This window comes from Larimichthys crocea, chromosome XX, assembly GCF_000972845.2.
Source record: "Larimichthys crocea isolate SSNF chromosome XX, L_crocea_2.0, whole genome shotgun sequence".
Lineage (NCBI taxonomy): Eukaryota > Metazoa > Chordata > Actinopteri > Sciaenidae > Larimichthys > Larimichthys crocea.
In genome coordinates, this window is record NC_040030.1 from 14,831,883 (window position 1) to 14,849,429 (window position 17,547).

Here is a 17,547-nt window from a genome sequence, read left to right on the forward strand (position 1 = left end):
TCTCGCAGGCTGGTTATAGATGGTGCAACACAAACAGACAAAGATTTGTTATTTGCTGGCTCTGCATCGTCTGTGGGACATGTTGTCCATTTTTTAAATCAAACCAGGATGCACAGAAAATGTAAGCCAGTAAATCCACCGCACTGACAATCCTCCCTCAGTTTCTGTCTGTCATTAAAAAAAAAAAAGGGAAACCAACTCTTCTTCATCTAGCCTAAAATACAACAGAAAAACCTGCATTTTCACTGCTGTGCCGGATTTAGTCTGAATCGGGCCTGGTCGGGCGTCACACTGACTGGAAGCTAAGGTCATAATAAACCAATAAACATTCATTTGAGTGGGGGTCATCCATTTTCACTGTGGCAGTGCAGGCTGTAGGGATGTCCCCAAAAATCAGATCAGTACAATCAAAGACAGACTTCATGGACCAAACTCTGAGACTCTACCTGTTGTGCTCTGACTTTGTGTCTCTGGTTCATGAAATTAACAAAGAAGTTTAATTTGATTTCTGTTGAGAGCGAGATAGAGCTGTGGTTGAGCAACATAGACAATAAATCAGTGTGAGTGAGCGCCGGCCTCAATATTTCCCGATTGTTTCAAACCGGTTACGTTCAGGACAAACAGACACACCTCCAGCAACCCACCTCAGCCTCCATCGCGTTTGCTCTTTGTTTGCTGCACAGTAGAAGAAGAAGTTCCCACTAACTAGATTACTTTCTGCTGAACTGGGTTTCATGTACACTACAAACTGAAGGCGGACAGAGTTCAGACTTTCTAACGCGGCTTCATGGACAATACAACTGCTCACTCGTTGTCGTACAGTAGCACATGTTTGATGAACCTTGCATATTAACTATGAGAATGTTGAAAGTACTACAAGTAAGCTGGACTGCAGGAGACAGAACACAAACATACAAATGCTCGCAGTGGGTTTCCCGTGGGATTCCTGACATTCCTGCCTCTTTTCTCTCGTTCTGTTTCAGCCTCGCTCTCTCAGCCCCGAGGCAGCAGCTGGCCCCCTCACATCCTGACAGGCCTACTAACTAGCACCCAAAGCAAACACACACACACACACACACACACACACACACACACACACCTCTAACAGGCATGTGTGAGGCCTGAACCAGAAAGTGTGAAAGGAGACATCTGGGGAACATACAGGCATCAAAACAGACCGGCCGGGCACGTCAGATAATTCTCCATTGTTGAGGGACTGGCTGAAACAAGGGGAGGGTCGGAGGTCAGTGGATAAGGATCTGCAGGTCCAGCAGAGTCTAATACAGCCTAAACTGTGTCAGCACTGCGCCTGACAGCGTTGGTCCACATGGACAAGGCTATAGGAGCCTTAGAGGGACACAACCCACTTTAAAATTAGAGAGTGAGCGTTCGTTCTGCTGCGATCCGCCGAGCCCGAGACTAAATCTGACAGAATCGGCACGTGCTGGGTCACAGCGCGACATGTGCGTCTTGAAATAGAGACGCCAGAGAACAAACCGGAGCGAGGCGAGGAGGAAGAATGAGAAAGCAGAGCAGGAGAGACTCGCCTGCAGCGGTTTGACTCAAGCATGCATGAACATGCACATGTGCAAGACCCCCCCTCCCCGTCCGACGTACGAGCACGTATGCGGTGACACCGTGCTGAGTGTTGTGCCAAGAGGTGATGGGAATCTTTGCGAAGTAAACAGACTGTTGCTGTCCGGCAATGACAAGGCCTGTCTTGCATACTGAAGTGAGCACGGATGTAGGACAGAGATCAGGCTGAAAAAACACTGAACCAGAGACTTTGACATCATTCTGTGACTTTCAGCTGGCCTGCTTAGAAACCAGAAAGTTTTTGGGTGGCACTGATGTATTTTTAGAGCGCTGTGACTTTCTCAGTACATGTTTCAGTTTCCTCTGTGATGAATATTGAACAGACAAACATCTACGAGGTTCAGAGTTAATCGAGGATGTATCAGGTGATGAAAACAACATAAAAATAAGTTGAGGCTGGCGCAGCTGAAGGACATCAGAGGGAAAAACAGGAAACATTTTCTCCATAAAACATGATCCAGTTTCACCAGAATCAGTCAAATAGTTGGTTTGCAACCCGATCTTTCCCTGAAAAACAATGTGAGAACAGACGTACGAATGACGGAGACACCATTCACCTGATTACAGTTCAGTGTGGATCAACATGATTTAAAATCTGTTAGTTTATGTCAGAAAAGTTACACAACAAATGATGGATGACGGCCAAGTGCAAGTGAGGGGAAATGGAGCAGCTGTGAGTCAGAAATGACGCCATGGATTTAGTCTTCAAGGTGACAAGGGAACATCTTTCTGCAAAACGACTCAAGTAGCGACTTGCCATTGCTCGATTTTACGGCCATAGAGTTGAGAAACACAGTGCACAGCCTGCAAGACTAACCAGTTAACACTTTTATGACCATGAAGCACAGCTGTGTGTAGCCCAGTCCGCATTATACGGGGTGTGGACACAAAAACAACACCTGTACAGTGTAACAGTATAATAGCCCATTCGGAAATCCATTCATTTCATGCTGCTGGATCCGTGTCCAACTTCTTCCAGTTCCTTCAGGGGGAAATCCTTGGACGTTTAGAGGCCAGATGGGACATATAATCCCTTTTGTCTTGGATTCACCTCCACGTTGGACAGGGGAATCCTAAGGAGTAGTGATTGTACTCCAAGGCCTCCAACCCTGAGTCCGGATACTCTGAAAAAGATACCTTTGGACACTTATACGTGTGATCCCAGACGTTCAGACTCTCAACACACTTAGGCTGCATTGTCTGACCAGCAACAAACCAAACGTATCATCAGCAGAGGAAGAAGTCTGGGCGTATCGATCCAGGGGAGCGAATTACTCTTTTTCTGAAGAGTTGACGAGACGCGACAACACTTGGAAATGAGATATTAGCCTCTCCAGATGAGTCAGACGTCACCAGACACCGATGGAGTGTGTTGCCCTTTGGGCTCAGCTCTTTCTTCACCGCTTTACAATACCTGTATCACTGCCAGTCAATCCCGCACTCCATGTTACTCTGGTAATACCCTCACTCATGCCTAAGACTGTTACTCTCCAGGAGTCAACTTGACAGTCGCCAACTGTAAGTAAGTACACTGCTGCTATTGTCAAGGTTCATTCATATGATACAGGAGGTTTTGGGTCAACTCAGCAGACATTTTGAGGCTATACTTCTAACAGAAGTAAGCTTACACCGTACACACATTTTCCCCTTTTAAGTAAAACATTTTCCAGATGCTTGCTCAAATTTCAGGCTGTTCAAAAAGGTTCCTCTGCATGTAGCCCATGATCTTCAGTCTTGTTTGTCTTTTCACAACAGTTTGACTTGTCGTGGCAGGTAAAACACAGGTGGAACTGATGACATGATGAACAATGGCTCTGTTCCACTGAACTGTCCCTGTAAACAATGCTAATGAGCCAGTAAATTGCAACACCGCGACACTGGAACTGACGTACCTGAAAGGAATGCAGCCAATATTACTGTTACCGACTGCACCTGTTTGTCTCCTGCAGTGACACACTGCTGAAATGCCAATTTGGGCTCAATACGCCCCGTATAGATCTTTAGGAGGCAAAAACACAAGTCACAGTGGCTACTATGAAAAATAGGCTACCTACTGTGGTACATGGTGCGGATCTTAGCTTAGAACAAACAACAGTAATGTGGTCGTATTTAATTCACGTGGAAAAGCCGGTGTGACCCGGTCAGTCCTCCCCTGCCGACTCGGTGAACTCTCCCCCAGAAAACAGCCTCCATCTGGTGGAGCAGTGAGCGCCGGTTAGGTCCTTCTGTTTACTGATGGTGATTATGTGAGGACATATCAAGAAACCCACATTGGTATAACAGCAGTAATGTGGTAGTAGGTGGTGTCTTTGGCGACTTATGAGAAAAATCTTCAAATTTCTGTAGAAAAGTCATCGTGACTTGATCAGTCCTCCCTGCCGACTCTTTGGCGAACTCTCCACCAGAAAACAGCCTCCGTCTGGGCACTGAGGACCGGTTAAGTCCCTCTGTTCACTGGTGGTGATGTGTTTATCTGGTTCTCACTTAAACTATCTACAATACAAAGATCAGAACTTTACTTTCTGTGTTTGATTCACTGGGAATGATTTGAAAATGACGGGCGCTCTGGGGTCTTTAACCTTCTGATGATACCCACGGTGGGTATATTTTCAGCTGTGTTATTCTATTCTGTTTGAACTGATTTCAAATAATCTCAGCCAAGAGAAAATGTTACAAAAAAGGTCTCTGAAAACCTTTTTAGCCGTCATTTTCTCTGAAACTCTGATTTAACTTGATGGAGTGGGAAAAGCCCAACAGGAGACGCCAGCTCTCAAGAATATTTGAGAACAGCTAATCATCTCTAAAGCTATCGACTGCACCACTTGAGGATTTTTGCTGACTGCAAGCCGGACTGTTTCCTGAGAAAAATATGTGAAGAAACTGTGACGACTTACACAAACTGCTGTGTCGTTTCGAAAACTTTACTTCGGGTCTATGAGCTGTCAAGAACTCTTATTCTGTAGGTCGGGTCGTGGGGGAACTGTTCGAAATTGGTGTAGTTTGAAAGAACTGAAATTCTAAATGAGGAATTACAGTTAGCCACCAACTGCCACATGCCAGCACACTGACACTATGGCTGACGTGTTTCAAAACTTCTCCAGCTTCCTTGTCACGTTAACAACCACTACTTGTTCTTTTGTTTGTTACAGATCACGTCACATGGCTGAAATCCTTCATTATTACAGTTGGGTATAAGAATGATTAAGTAGAAGATCAATGTTTAGTTGATCAATATTAAACGACCACACCTATGTCAACACACTGAAACAACGTGTGAGTGTGTGAGTTAATGTGTATTAATGCATGTGTCTAAGCCAGAAGATTAACTAGACCAAAGCCTTCGTTCACTTACTCCTTTCTGCAAGGTCAGTAGGCAAGGCGGTCAATCCTAAGCCTGTCAGGCAGTCTTATCTGGACACACACACACACACACACACGCTTAGATAAGTACAACAACAGGACAGACAGACTTACAACCACACACGGATCAACGAGGAAGATAAACAGATACCGACTACTGGACTGCAGAAGAGATTCAAGCTCATCCAACACTTCACTGGCTGCTTCATTCTTGACTCATCAATGAAGGCCTTAAAAACACCAACTGGATCAATGTAATATAAGAAGTTTCACACTGCTCTATATAGTTTAATATGTAAGCATGTTGCACCAATGGTGACTGCTGTCGTAACTGTAATTCATGGTGGAGTGTGGAGGATGAATCGAGGCCTGACAGCCCGAGGAAAGAACGCCTGGTGGTTTCTGGTATTTACTGTGAAGTATCAAGACTAAGGCCGTATTCAGACCACATCAGGCATTGTAATGATTAGCCACAGGGTGTGTGGGTTAGTTTATTTATGCTATGCTGAATGTAACCACGATAAAACCTCTGATTCACTGGGTTTGTTACTATCAGCGCTCCCCCTCTCTCATTCACTGTCTGAGTCGCTCAATCACTGCTGTCTCTCTCAAACAAACCAAAAGAAACTTCTCGGTGTTGCCATTTTGCAGAACAGACTACATGAAATAAACAAAGCTAAAACACAACAGGTAGAGTATCACCGTTTAGTCCATGAACTCTGACTGGATAGCTTCGGTGTTAGAGACATTTCAGGCTGACTGTGGACGGGTTTGACCGGCCTGTTCATGGGATTACCCACCGCAGCGTGAAGTTGACTTCTCCGCCGCAGGTTGCTGCATTATTGAACCACCGCAATCTAAACTGCCAACCAACATCTCTAACTAACTAAATAAAGGGTTTGTTTTCGACAAAGCCAGAGTTGGTTATGGAGTTGGTGTAGTTTCTGTTGATTCAGTGAAGTGTGTTGACAGTTTATAAGTATATTGGCAATCTGTTTGTTGGGTTGTGAGTGGTCAGTTGGAAAATCATCCCACCGAAGTATTTGGACAAGGAAAATTCTGATTCATCCCGACGCGATCCGTCAAATAGCTGTTGTGCCACTGTTGCTAAAAACCCAAAAAAAGTTTAGATGAGAGACAGGGCATCACCAAAAGCCAGTAGACTTCATTTTTCTGAAGGACCATGTGGGTGTATGTAGAAAACGTCAATGGCAATCCATCCAATAATCCATGATGAGATATTTCAGTCTGGCCCAAAGTGGTGGACCGACAGAGCCACCCGTAAAGCCACGGCACTAGTGTGGCTAAATATACCACACATTTGGTCCGGCTTCTCAAATGTGGGTGTGTTGCTTTTTTCCTTTTTATATCAGTTTTTTGGACATTTTGTCAGACTAAATAAGCAGTTCGAAGACCTCAGAGACTGAACTGATTTACTGAGTGTAAGTAATTCTTAGTTGCAGTTGTAGTGGTGGATGTTTTTTGAAGAAGAAGAAGATATACTTTATTAATCCCTCGATGGGGAAATTCTTTTTTTACTCTATTTCATTTTTTCCATGCATTTTAACCCAGACATGCAGTACAAGGGCTCATAGAGTTTTAGCGACCAATAGACTGTTGATCTAAATCAAAATATATTCAACACCAGCTTTTGGTACTTGGCACTTCATCACTCGGTGCTATGGACACATTTTTGGTCAAAACAAATGATTGATTTGCACTTGTCACTTGCCGAATGAATAAACACGATTATTAAAAAGCCAGTGAAACTTTAAAAGAACTTTGAACTTTGCTAGTCGCAGCTCTGCTTGCAAGGTCAGCCTCATAAAAAGCTTCTGATGTGATCTCCTCCTGGGTTGCTTTAGGGAAGCAGAGGCAGCGGGGTTGTTAAGTACTGGCCTTGTTACACATCAGAAGCAGCGTGAAGCAGGCATCGCTTCCCCTCTCCTCCCATCTCCCTTCAGTTATGATCTGACTCTCAGCTCTGTTCAGCTCTCTGCACTGGCGTTGGATCTCGCTGATCTTTCCAGGAGTTTCTATTCAACACGCCAGCTGGACAAAAGGCGGCAGGAAGCAGCTTTTTTTTTTTTTCCCCCTCAGAGAGAGGCGAGAGACAGAGAGTTGGACAGAGGGGAAGAAAAGAAAAGGCTGAAGAAGCAGAAGAAGAAAAAAAAAAACACCAGAAGAGCTGTTTCTGGTGGCGTTAATTCTCAGGGAGTGATCGAGTGACAGCAGAACAACGCAGGGAAAACACATCGGGCACGGTGGTCGGGCAAAAAAAAAACGAAGCTGGCTTAACTTCTGCGATGGAACGAGAACTGGGGAATTCTGGTATTCATCTCAGGATACAACGATCATAACCGGCCATCCCAAACTGCAGTTTATCATCTTACCGGTAGCTGTTGCAACAAGCAGTGCCCAGTTATAGTTGGTGCTGCACGGCCAGTCTGGAATACAGTAGCCTACCAAGGTGTTCCTCCATCAACGTCCTCTTCAATCTCTTCTCCTCTGCCATTATGTCCGATTACATTTCCTGCTTGCCCAGCTCTGGTTCTGGCACGACACCAGCTCCTTTCCCTGTCAGCATTCCCTGTAAACCTCCCGGCAGTCCAAAATGTCTGCGGTACAAACACTAACACTCCTCCGGTGCTTTGAGTTCACAGAGTTGAGCTTAGCTAACAGCAGCTACAGTTGAACCATGAAGAATGCCTGAAAATAGCTCATGACTTTTTATCATTGTTGGGTCAGATGCCTAAGGATAGGATAGGTAGATAAGTTTGACTTCTTTGTTCGACTGATTGATTGACTGATTTGAACATTGTTATGTCTGCAGATGAATAGCCAGCCAGTTTGCTCATAAACTGACGCTACTATCGTTAATCCAGGGCTCTGATTTGAGTTGAAGCTCATGCGTGAAGGCCTACGTTGCCTCATATGTCTTTTCTTCAACTCTCCACAAATGGGGTAGTAGGTTTGCACGGTCTTTTGTAACAATATGTGGCATAAAGAGTTCGTTAGATTGACGCAGCCACCCACATACGGCCTGCTGCAGCTGGATGCCATTACTATCTGTTAATCTGAAATGTCTTGCCATGGCTCATATTCCAGCCAGTCTACTTCGACTATGGATTAATGTTATGACACAGACTGCATCTACTTGTGATGGGATCAGAAAGCAGTTCTTGCCGTCACATTTTTATAATAGCTCTGCTGGAATTTGAACGAGGTTTACCTGCAGGCGTCCGCCCAGCCGGCTCATACTCCCCCATCTGTCTGTTCCAGATCTAAAAGGGAACAATACCGAGGCTTGCGAGCCGAGCCGAGCTTTCACACTTCGATACGATGCCAAGTACAGCAGTGCTGAATCCAGCCCTTCGCTCGGTCCAGCTGGCTGCTTCTCAAGTCAAAAAATAATCAGCACGTCTGTTTCTCTGCTGGTATACCATCTCTCCGCCAGCCACAGTGGTTAGTGATCATGTTTATGATCATATATGAAGTCTATTTTTGGTTTTATAGCTCAGGAAATGGGAGGTAAATGCTACATATACAAACTGTATATACATGAGTACCTCTCCAAACTCCTTCCTTCTCTGGCTGGACTCACGCTTGCTGCTGCTTCATAAGTCAGTTTCAGTTGGTCACTTCCTGTCCGCTCTAAAAAGGTCAAATTCAACTGTGTGAATTTTGTGTGTTCATTCATGAGTTCATTTTTGACCAATAGGAAGTCGTTTTGATGGTCCTGACCGAGATAGTCCAAAAGGGCAGATGCTATCGCCGCTCACTAGCTGTGTTCGACTTTTGTTTAAGCCTTAATCTGTAGGAACATGAACTATTCCCAAGCGGGAACCTCTGTGGCTGTGAAGCGAAGCCAAAAACTCTAATTCCTCTAACGCCCACTTAAGGCTGGCTCCAGAAGTGAGTCAGTCTCCATAAGTCCCCATGTCCAAATGTCCAACTTCACAGCAGAAATAAACATGTTTACAGCCTGGTACAAAAAACAGTTTTGGTCTCTGTAGCTAATTTCCCCGTTCATGACAACTGTACTGAGGGTGAATTTATATACAACTCACCTGTTCACATTATATTAAGGCTTAAAGTTATGCAGGATTAAGAGCGTGGATGCTTTGACTGACAGGTGGGTGCCATCATAGGTGGCAACCAGACTTAATTTGGCCCGCCTTAGATCTGCTGATGAGCCACGTCTTTGTCGGGAGGCCTGACAGTCAACACACTAAGCTTTAAAACGGCTCTTCAGAAACCTATGAGAGACATCACGGAGACTACGTCCATTCTTTATACCGTCATTGACTGTTCTGCAAAAGCAGAATGGTTTGTCGACAGAGTTTGAGGTACAAATAAACCGTGTAAGCATATGGGCCAATTAGCGACAGTTGGCGAGCTTGCCAGGTATTTCTTTCCACGGTTTAGCAACTTTTAAAAGAAACTTGCTTGTTGCTGTGACTGCAAAGTGCAAACATGTTTCCTGCCTGCTAAGGTTAGTTTATTTGAAGTACTGAAGTAATCTAGAAACACATATTTCAAGAAGACGTGTGGATGAATTTCACTGTCACTTTCTGGAGTGAAAAACAAGTCTGCATAAATATAGAAATGTATGTCCAGATGTTTCATTTTTAAGTTCATGAAGTCTGTTTCAAAGACGCCGTGAAGTGAAATATTTCACCGCAGCTTTCATTCATCATCAGCAGTCAGCGGTGGGACAAACAAAGCCCAGCTTCCTCTTCATGCTGTACTGCTGTCCGCTGTGAACACGCTGCTTTGCAGCGCTTCACATTCGTTATGTGTGAAATCTGGATCAGCTGGGGTATGCAGCGCTGAGAGCCAAGAAAGCTGGGAAGAGAGAGAGAGACAGAGGGGCCCCCATATGTGAGAGGGCCTGAAACAGGATCTAGTTGATTGTGGATCTCTCTCTGGTTCTCCTCCAAGCCATCACTCGGCTGTCTTTGTCTCCCTCCTGCTTCTCTTGCACAGTGGCTGTTTACTAAACAGGAAGCTGAAACCACAGGCTGAAATAATAAAAGCTCTCTCGACTCTTTGTGTTGATTCACTGGGCTGACTGGGGTCAACACAAGATAAGACAACAAGAATTGCAGAGTTACAATGCTGGAAATGTCTTTTGTACTTCATACCTGACAGACTGTGTTAAAAGAGTAAAAGACCAATGTCGATGTATCTGACAGCTCAACAGCTCTGCAGGACTTCCTCAACAACAATCCATATCTGCCCATTACAGGCTTCGTTCACACAGGGCGCACTTCAATATGTCAAAGTCAAACCAGGGCTTCCGGTTTCTCCTCCGGTCATGAGAAAAGCTCAATCAAAACCACACTGACGTTACGTAACTATACTGACAACTGAAAATCAGACTAAAGGGGCAAGAGTAAAAAATGTGGGACTGACTTTTAGTGGTTGGTGAGACCTTGGTGAAATAAAAGGCTGAAAGACAGACGCCGAGCTGGGCTGACTGCTGCTGGACTAGAACGTAATATTTCATTTGTCCTAAATATGAATGTAAACTCCGGGAACAGGCTGCAGACAGAAAAGCTGAATGAGAGTCTGCATGGAGTTACAGAGGCGGCCCAGACGTGACGTCAGGACCTCAGCTCCGCATACAATAGCCACTACTTATGTGTTTGTATGCGTGTCCATATAAACAGCCAAACCAACGTTCCTCCGCTGCGCCGTCCACTTCCCTCCCTGTGTACCGCCGTTACCCACATTCTGTAACCAGCTTCATTCATGCTCTGCACCGCCGTCCTGCAGCTCGCTCTCCAAAATCAAATCATCCAGAACACACAGATGTGTTATTGTGCGTCATCGTCCTCCCTCCCCTCCTTTGGGAGTCACGTGCACGCATTCTCCGTTGCTGAACATGGCTGCAGATGTTTGTCTGAGAGCCGGGGCCGCGCGGCGCTCCGCGCAAACTGCTTTTTAAACTGTCAACTCGTCACCCCGAGCAGCTGAGTGCGTCGGATGCCGCGCATGCTTTACCTCCTTTAAACCTGCGCTGATGACCCACATTCACACAACGATGAACACACACATGCAGAGAGACGAGCAGGTGTGCGTGCATAGGTTTGACCTGGACACACACACATTCATGGGAGTTTACAACTTACCTACGACCATTAGAGTAAACTCGAAGCCTCTTTTGACCGACTTCCGATACACCTGGTTGGGGAGGTTGGCGAAGCCCACATAGCCCTCCAGGTTCCGCTGCTGAAAGACACACACACACACACACACTTTCTGTTAATGCAGGACACACACACACAGCGTGAATCATAAAAAACACACACACAGGTTTGAAATTTGCATCTTTAAAACAGAAGCTGACAGAAAACATCAACATGCAGAAACTCTGTTACTGTGTGTGTGAGAAAAACACACACACACACACACACACACACAGTTGTGAACCTACAATTAGTATCTCTGAGTCCTGCGGAGACAGAGTCCCTTTGAAGTGAAGTGCAGCTGGGATAAATACAAGCGTGGAAAACAAAGCTGTTTTTAAGGGGCGAGCTGAGAGAGGTGACGGGAGGCCGACTCGCAGAGAAACATCAGTCCGTCATCTCGGACGAGTCTCGGTGAAGCTGGTGTGCCTCGGCCTGACAGTACAGAGAACGGACGGCGTATGTGTGACGCCACCCACAAGAAGCTCAGTGTGTGTGGTGGCTCTGGCCGTCACCATGTTGGCTGTCCTGCCTCTTCCTAATGATTTGCAAAGACTTGGATCATCAGGGCGGGCTGAGTGACGCCTGGTTGCTCAAACAAGCCACCTGTGACGACACCCACCTGTCAATCAAAGCGTCCACGCTCTTAATCCTGCATAACTTTAAGCCTTAATATAATGTGAACAGGTGAGTTGTATATAAATTCACCCTCAGTACAGTTGTCATGAACGGGGAAATTAGCTACAGAGACCAAAACTGTTTTTTGTACCAGGCTGTAAACATGTTTATTTCTGCTGTGAAGTTTTTAACATGGAGACTTATGGAGACTGACTCAAGTTTGAGTTTTTAGCACTTCAACACTTCAGCCTTTCATTTCCCAGCACCGGAGGTTGCCGCTTGGTCTTTAACTGAAATTTTTTTTACCCTGTTTGTAATTTTTTTCTTTGCTATTAAAAGCAGAATTCTCAGTAAGGAAGTCAAGTTCCTGTCTATCGTAATATCAGTAGCAATATCAGGGCTGGATCTAAATTAAAGTTCATAACCAAAACATGTTTAATACGTTTCTGATGTGTCCCCAGCGACCCACAACCCCTCCAGCACATCTCAGAAGTATTACTGTACTTTGAGGTGATAGATGGAGTGTTAAATAACTCTAATTCCCTCCATGTTGGGCTACTAGTTACTATTTGAGCACCCAGGCATCATCCGGCCCGCTGATGATCCACGTCTTTGCTTTTTAGATTAGTCGGGCGGTGGAAGAAACAGTACGGCCAACATGGTGGTGGCCAGAGTCGCATATTTTCAGCTCTTTGGAAACCTGTGGGCGACACAGGGTCACTCATTGCACAAGAATCATAAACACACAGGAACTACAGAGCACTCTGGATGATGTCAAACTTCCTGTTTTATGCTGAGGCTGAAGAAGAAAAACACGGGTTAACTCGGACAGCTGACGATGCCGTCATCTCCGATTGGAAAGCTCAGTGTGGTTCTGCACGGTTATCCCTCCATCTCTTTCTCCGTCAGCCGTGCTGTCAGATAACACCCCCACCCTGCCCTCCAATCGCTGTGCGATGCCCTGCACGCTACACGAGGCAAACACAATTGACTGCCTTCCTGCGAGCGGCCTCACGGGGTCCGTCATGCGTGGTGCCGATAGACATCAGCTCCGCGCTGATGGATGCTGATGGAGGTCTGACTTAGTGTCCAAAATAAAGATACAATGACACAAAAACAGTGACACGTCACATCCTGACTTCTGTCCTACTTCCTCTGTCTGACTGAGTGACACATGATGCAACGCTGTGAAATGTGGCCGGTCTATGTTGCAATGAATCATTACTTCACCGTTCAGACTGTGAAGCATTAGGCACATCAGAATCAAACGTTTAGTGTGTGTCTGATGGTTTCAGGGAGAGTGACACAGGCAGTGAATGAGAGTGAGGGAGCTCTGTGGTGATTCGCTGCAGCGCCTGATCCTGTGTGAACACTGTCTGATTACAGTATCAATAATTCCAGACGATCGACTTAAAAGTTTTGAACCAGGATCTTTTCTGTCTTTTAGATCGAGTAGCTTGTAGTGTGCCAAACTCTGTAGTCTACAGCTGTTATTGTAAGGAGTCTCACACATCTAATGTAGGCGTTGGATCCTGAATGTAATCGCCGTGAAACAATCAGGGAAACCGGCTGATTAACCGGGTTTTTCAAGCCCGGCGCTCGCTCACTCTCATTCACTGTCTACGTCGCTCAACCGCTGCTTTCTCTCTCAAACCAAATTAAACTTCTTCATGTCTCTATTTCTGCATCTTAAATTTCAGTCAGACTCAGATTTAGAAGCTGCTTTGTGAAATAAACACACATAAGAATGTAAGGTTGCATGCACATAGCACACTGCTTACTATTGAGCACACTGGGCTATTGAGGCCACGCCCCCTCTACCTGCACAGGTGATTTCTGTACCTGGACCACCAGAGCACACAGAGACTATTGAAGCTACACATTTGAGCTTGTGGACTACATAATATTGTTCAATAAAATAATATTTATGTTTGTGGATATGATAGTTTGTTTAAATTACCCCCAATTTGCAGTTAATTCACATAAATCTTCATAATTTTAATATGGAATATTCCCCAAATTCCCCAAGCTTAACTTCCCATGGAAAGTTTACCAGAAATTTACCAGAAACCTTCCGCCCCTTTGCAACCCTATAAGAATGTAAAGTCACAGGATAAGAAGAAGTTATATTGTTGAGGCTAATTGTGAAGCCAATCACCAAACACTCCTACTACTGGACGATTAAATTAAACTGCTAAAAGACACTAAAACGCCGTGTCAGGGTGTCAGCACTGACTGAAACATTCATAGTTTAGTACGTCCTTTATATATATATATTCTATATATACCACATTTGTGACGAGTCGAGTGTCATTTGTGACGAGTCGAGTGTCATCAGCGGTTGCTATGGACACAGAGAAAAGAGGAAACAATCTATTTCGCTTCATCGATGCTGCAACTACTCCGAACGAGCCTGAAGCACTTTCCACCATTTCCACGTTCGATCCACCCACGTACAAGTTGTACATGTGTGAGTGTGTTACATAAAAGGTGGCACCTCTGATGGTTCGTCCACTCTTCTTCGCCGTTCATCATTTAGCCACAAAAGCGTGTGTGTGTGTGTGTGTGTGTGTGTGTACAGTATGCATGTTAATGCGTGCATGAATGAAACAGTGTTGGCAGCACACAATGGCCGCTGTGCTTCTTCCCCTCTTGTGCGATGCTTTATGATTAATATGCTGTGAAACTGACTTCGAAAGAGGGAAGTAGTGGAGGAGAAAAGGCTTACCCTGAACCCCTCCCCCCCCCAGTACACCCAGCGGTGATAGTAGCGGCCTGGTTCACTGACATCATCTGTGCTGCCAAGTCCACCCACCACCACCACCACCACACCCACCGACCCTTCATGCATTCAGCAGCTGATGCTGAGGGCCTCTCACCGCGTCCATCAGCTGTTTTAAACTTCCAGTTCGAACACTGAATATCAGAAATACACACAGCGTGGGAGGACACAGATCATTCGACAGCCAAGCTTTTCTTTTTTTTTTTTAAACCCACCCCCTCAAAGAAAATCACTGCCAATCACCTCAGAGTGCGTTACAAACAGAAAACACAATGAGCGCTGTGTTCTTAAACACAAAATGAGCCAGCCAGATGTGGTCGACAGTCAGACCAAACTCCATTTAACAACTGAGTGCTTTAATGAGGACTCGTTATCTGGTGAATTAAATGTAATTTAGGGAATATCTTTAGTAGTAGTCCTACTGCCGTACACAATACAGACCATCAGGCAACGTCTTACTTAAATTTACAGGGTACTGTTACTACGTTTTCATTAGTGTATTGTCACCTGAAAATAAGAACCGCTGTGTGTTTCTTTATATCTACCGCTGCGTGTTTCTTTATATCCGCTGTGTGTTTCTTTATATCTACCGCTGTGTGTTTCTTTATATCTACCGCTGAGTGTTTCTTTATATCTACCGCTGCGTGTTTCTTCATATCCGCTGTGTGTTTCTTTATATCTACCGCTGAGTGTTTCTTTATATCTACCGCTGCGTGTTTCTTCATATCTACCGCTGTGTGTTTCTTCATATCTACAGTATAAATACATTTTGAACCGCCATTTTTCTACAGTAGCCCAGAACAGACAAAATAAACACTGATGTAGATCAAGCAGCAACCTGCGTGGCTGTAAAATGAAGCCAACGCGGCCTCAAACTGGCCCACTTGAGGCTGGCTCCAGAAGTCCAATGAATGTACGTCTTTGCCACCGCCAAACCTCTATGGCTAAGAAATTAAGCCATTGGGGGGGAAAGTACAAAAAGCTGCAGTTCCTTAACCGTCCACTTGAGGCTGGCTCCAGAAGTCCAATGACTGTACGTCTTTGCCACCGCCCAACCTCTATGGCTAAGAAATGAAGACTGCCAAAAGCTGCAATTCCTCTAACGTCCACTTGAGGCTGGCTCCAGAAGTGAGTCAGTGTCCATAAGTCCCCATGTTAAAAACTTCACAGCAGAAATAAACATGTTTACAGCCTGGTACAAAAAACAGTTTTGGTCTCTGTAGCTAATTTCCCCGTTCATGACAACTGTACTGAGGGTGAATTTATATACAACTCACCTGTTCACATTATATTAAGGCTTAAAGTTATGCCGGATTAAGAGCGTGGACGCTTTGATTGACGTTATGGGTGCTATTATAGATAGCTTATTAGAGCAACCAGGCATCATTCAACCGATGATGATCTTTGCCGACGTTGAGATGTTTCTCCTTTCCTACACACTGGACCTTTAAAAAGAGGACTTGATATCTGTTTTTTAGAGGAAAGGGTTTAATATTTCTACTTGCATTATTTAAATTTGCGGGTGCATTTATATGTGGCTCATGGTCCAAATATGGAGATTTCTATTGTTTTATCTTAACATGAATTTTAATGCTGCACATCTCTTTCACTCCATCACCCAACCCAAAAAAAAAAGAAGCTATAATTGAGACCAGACCACGTCCTTACTGTGTGTAACGTTCAGGGACCCCCTCAACGTCCAAATAACTGCCGTTTTTTTGTTTTGTTATTGCGTTATCTATTACACAAACACGGTATTCACCACACACACACACATATACATATATATAACGTAAAGTGTGTAGTAGTTTCGCCACCCACGACCAAGCTACACCACAATACACACACAAGATGCGTCATGTATGTGTAAACAGTATAAATTGTGTTTATTTATTATTATTATTCGACGGTAATGTGACTTACAGCGATGCTGGGAACCGCAGTCTCTGGTCGCTCGATCATCGTACCGTGCTGTCACCACCCAGCCCGCGACGGACGGTCACCACCGAGAGGCATACACCGAGAAACGTCCAGGAGAATGGCGGAGCAGCACCGGGAGAGAAGCTCGGAGCTTTTGTTTTGTCTTGTGGTGTTTAAATAAAAAGACAAACTGCGTCTAAAAATGAATGAATGAGGTTAAATTTACATATGGCCGCTGATGGACTTACTACCAGATGTAGCGCGAGCGAGGAAAAAATGCTCCGACCGTTTTTTTTTTTGTTTTCTCCTCCTCGCGCGGACAAACTACCCCAACTCACGCGGTACTTCCGGTGGAGGATTTCAGAATAAGACGGAATTTTTTTGAAGAAAAACATGTTATTTTTTTTTTAAAAACAATAACAGATTCACTAACTTTATTTATACATTATTATATTATTCTTTTTGCCTGATAGATTCTGTTGCATTGGGCCTCAATATGATAAATCAATTCTGATCATAAGCCCATCAAATCTGTATTTGTCCCCCTCAAAAAGACACATAATTCACATAATTAGAGGGACTGCACCTCTGTAGACATTTTTTAAAAAACAACTTAAGACTTTAGCCTGGCTTTTACCTAAGGTGCCTGGACATTCACTGCTGAGTTTTTATGTCCTGATCACTCCCTGTTACTTTTATCTCTGGTTGTTATTTACTGTACAGGTCTACTTTTACCGCAACTGCTTTTTACCCTATAGGTTCTTTTCTTATTTGTTTCATTGTTGTAGTTTTATGTTTTTACTTCTCTTTTAATTTCTAGTTTTTCATGCAACTGCTCTGTTGTCTGTTTCTGTTTTTACTCTGTTCTGTGAAGCACTTTGGGCTACAATTCAGTATGAAAGGTGCTATATAAATAAATAAAAAGTTGAAAGTTGAAGTTGAATTTACATTAACGTAAGCTTATATCTTGCTGATGTAAATACTTCACAATGATTAGTTTTAGCTTTAAAAAGCTGAGGCTGGCTCCAGAAGTGAGCCAGTCTCCATAAGTCCCCATGTTCAAATGTCCAACTTCAC

The 17,547-nt window shown here is 44.4% G+C and overlaps 1 protein-coding gene across 2 annotated transcripts in view; it reads right to left on the reverse strand.

Annotated features, from left to right (window-relative positions):
- The window catches only part of LOC104933570 (septin-7), a 42,283-nt gene extending 25,458 nt beyond the window's left edge, over positions 1 to 16,825 (reverse strand). The window contains exons 1-2 of one of the 2 annotated variants that reach the window (XM_019272492.2): positions 16,474 to 16,825; positions 11,094 to 11,193 (exon numbers count right to left, since the gene is read on the reverse strand). In XM_019272492.2, coding sequence (XP_019128037.1) covers positions 11,094 to 11,193; positions 16,474 to 16,512 — 139 coding nt within the window. In that variant the 5' untranslated portion in view covers positions 16,513 to 16,825. The remainder of the gene's footprint in view (positions 1 to 11,093; positions 11,194 to 16,473) is intronic. The other variant, XM_010749063.3, reaches the window with a different exon arrangement.
- Between the last annotated feature and the right edge of the window lie 722 nt (positions 16,826 to 17,547).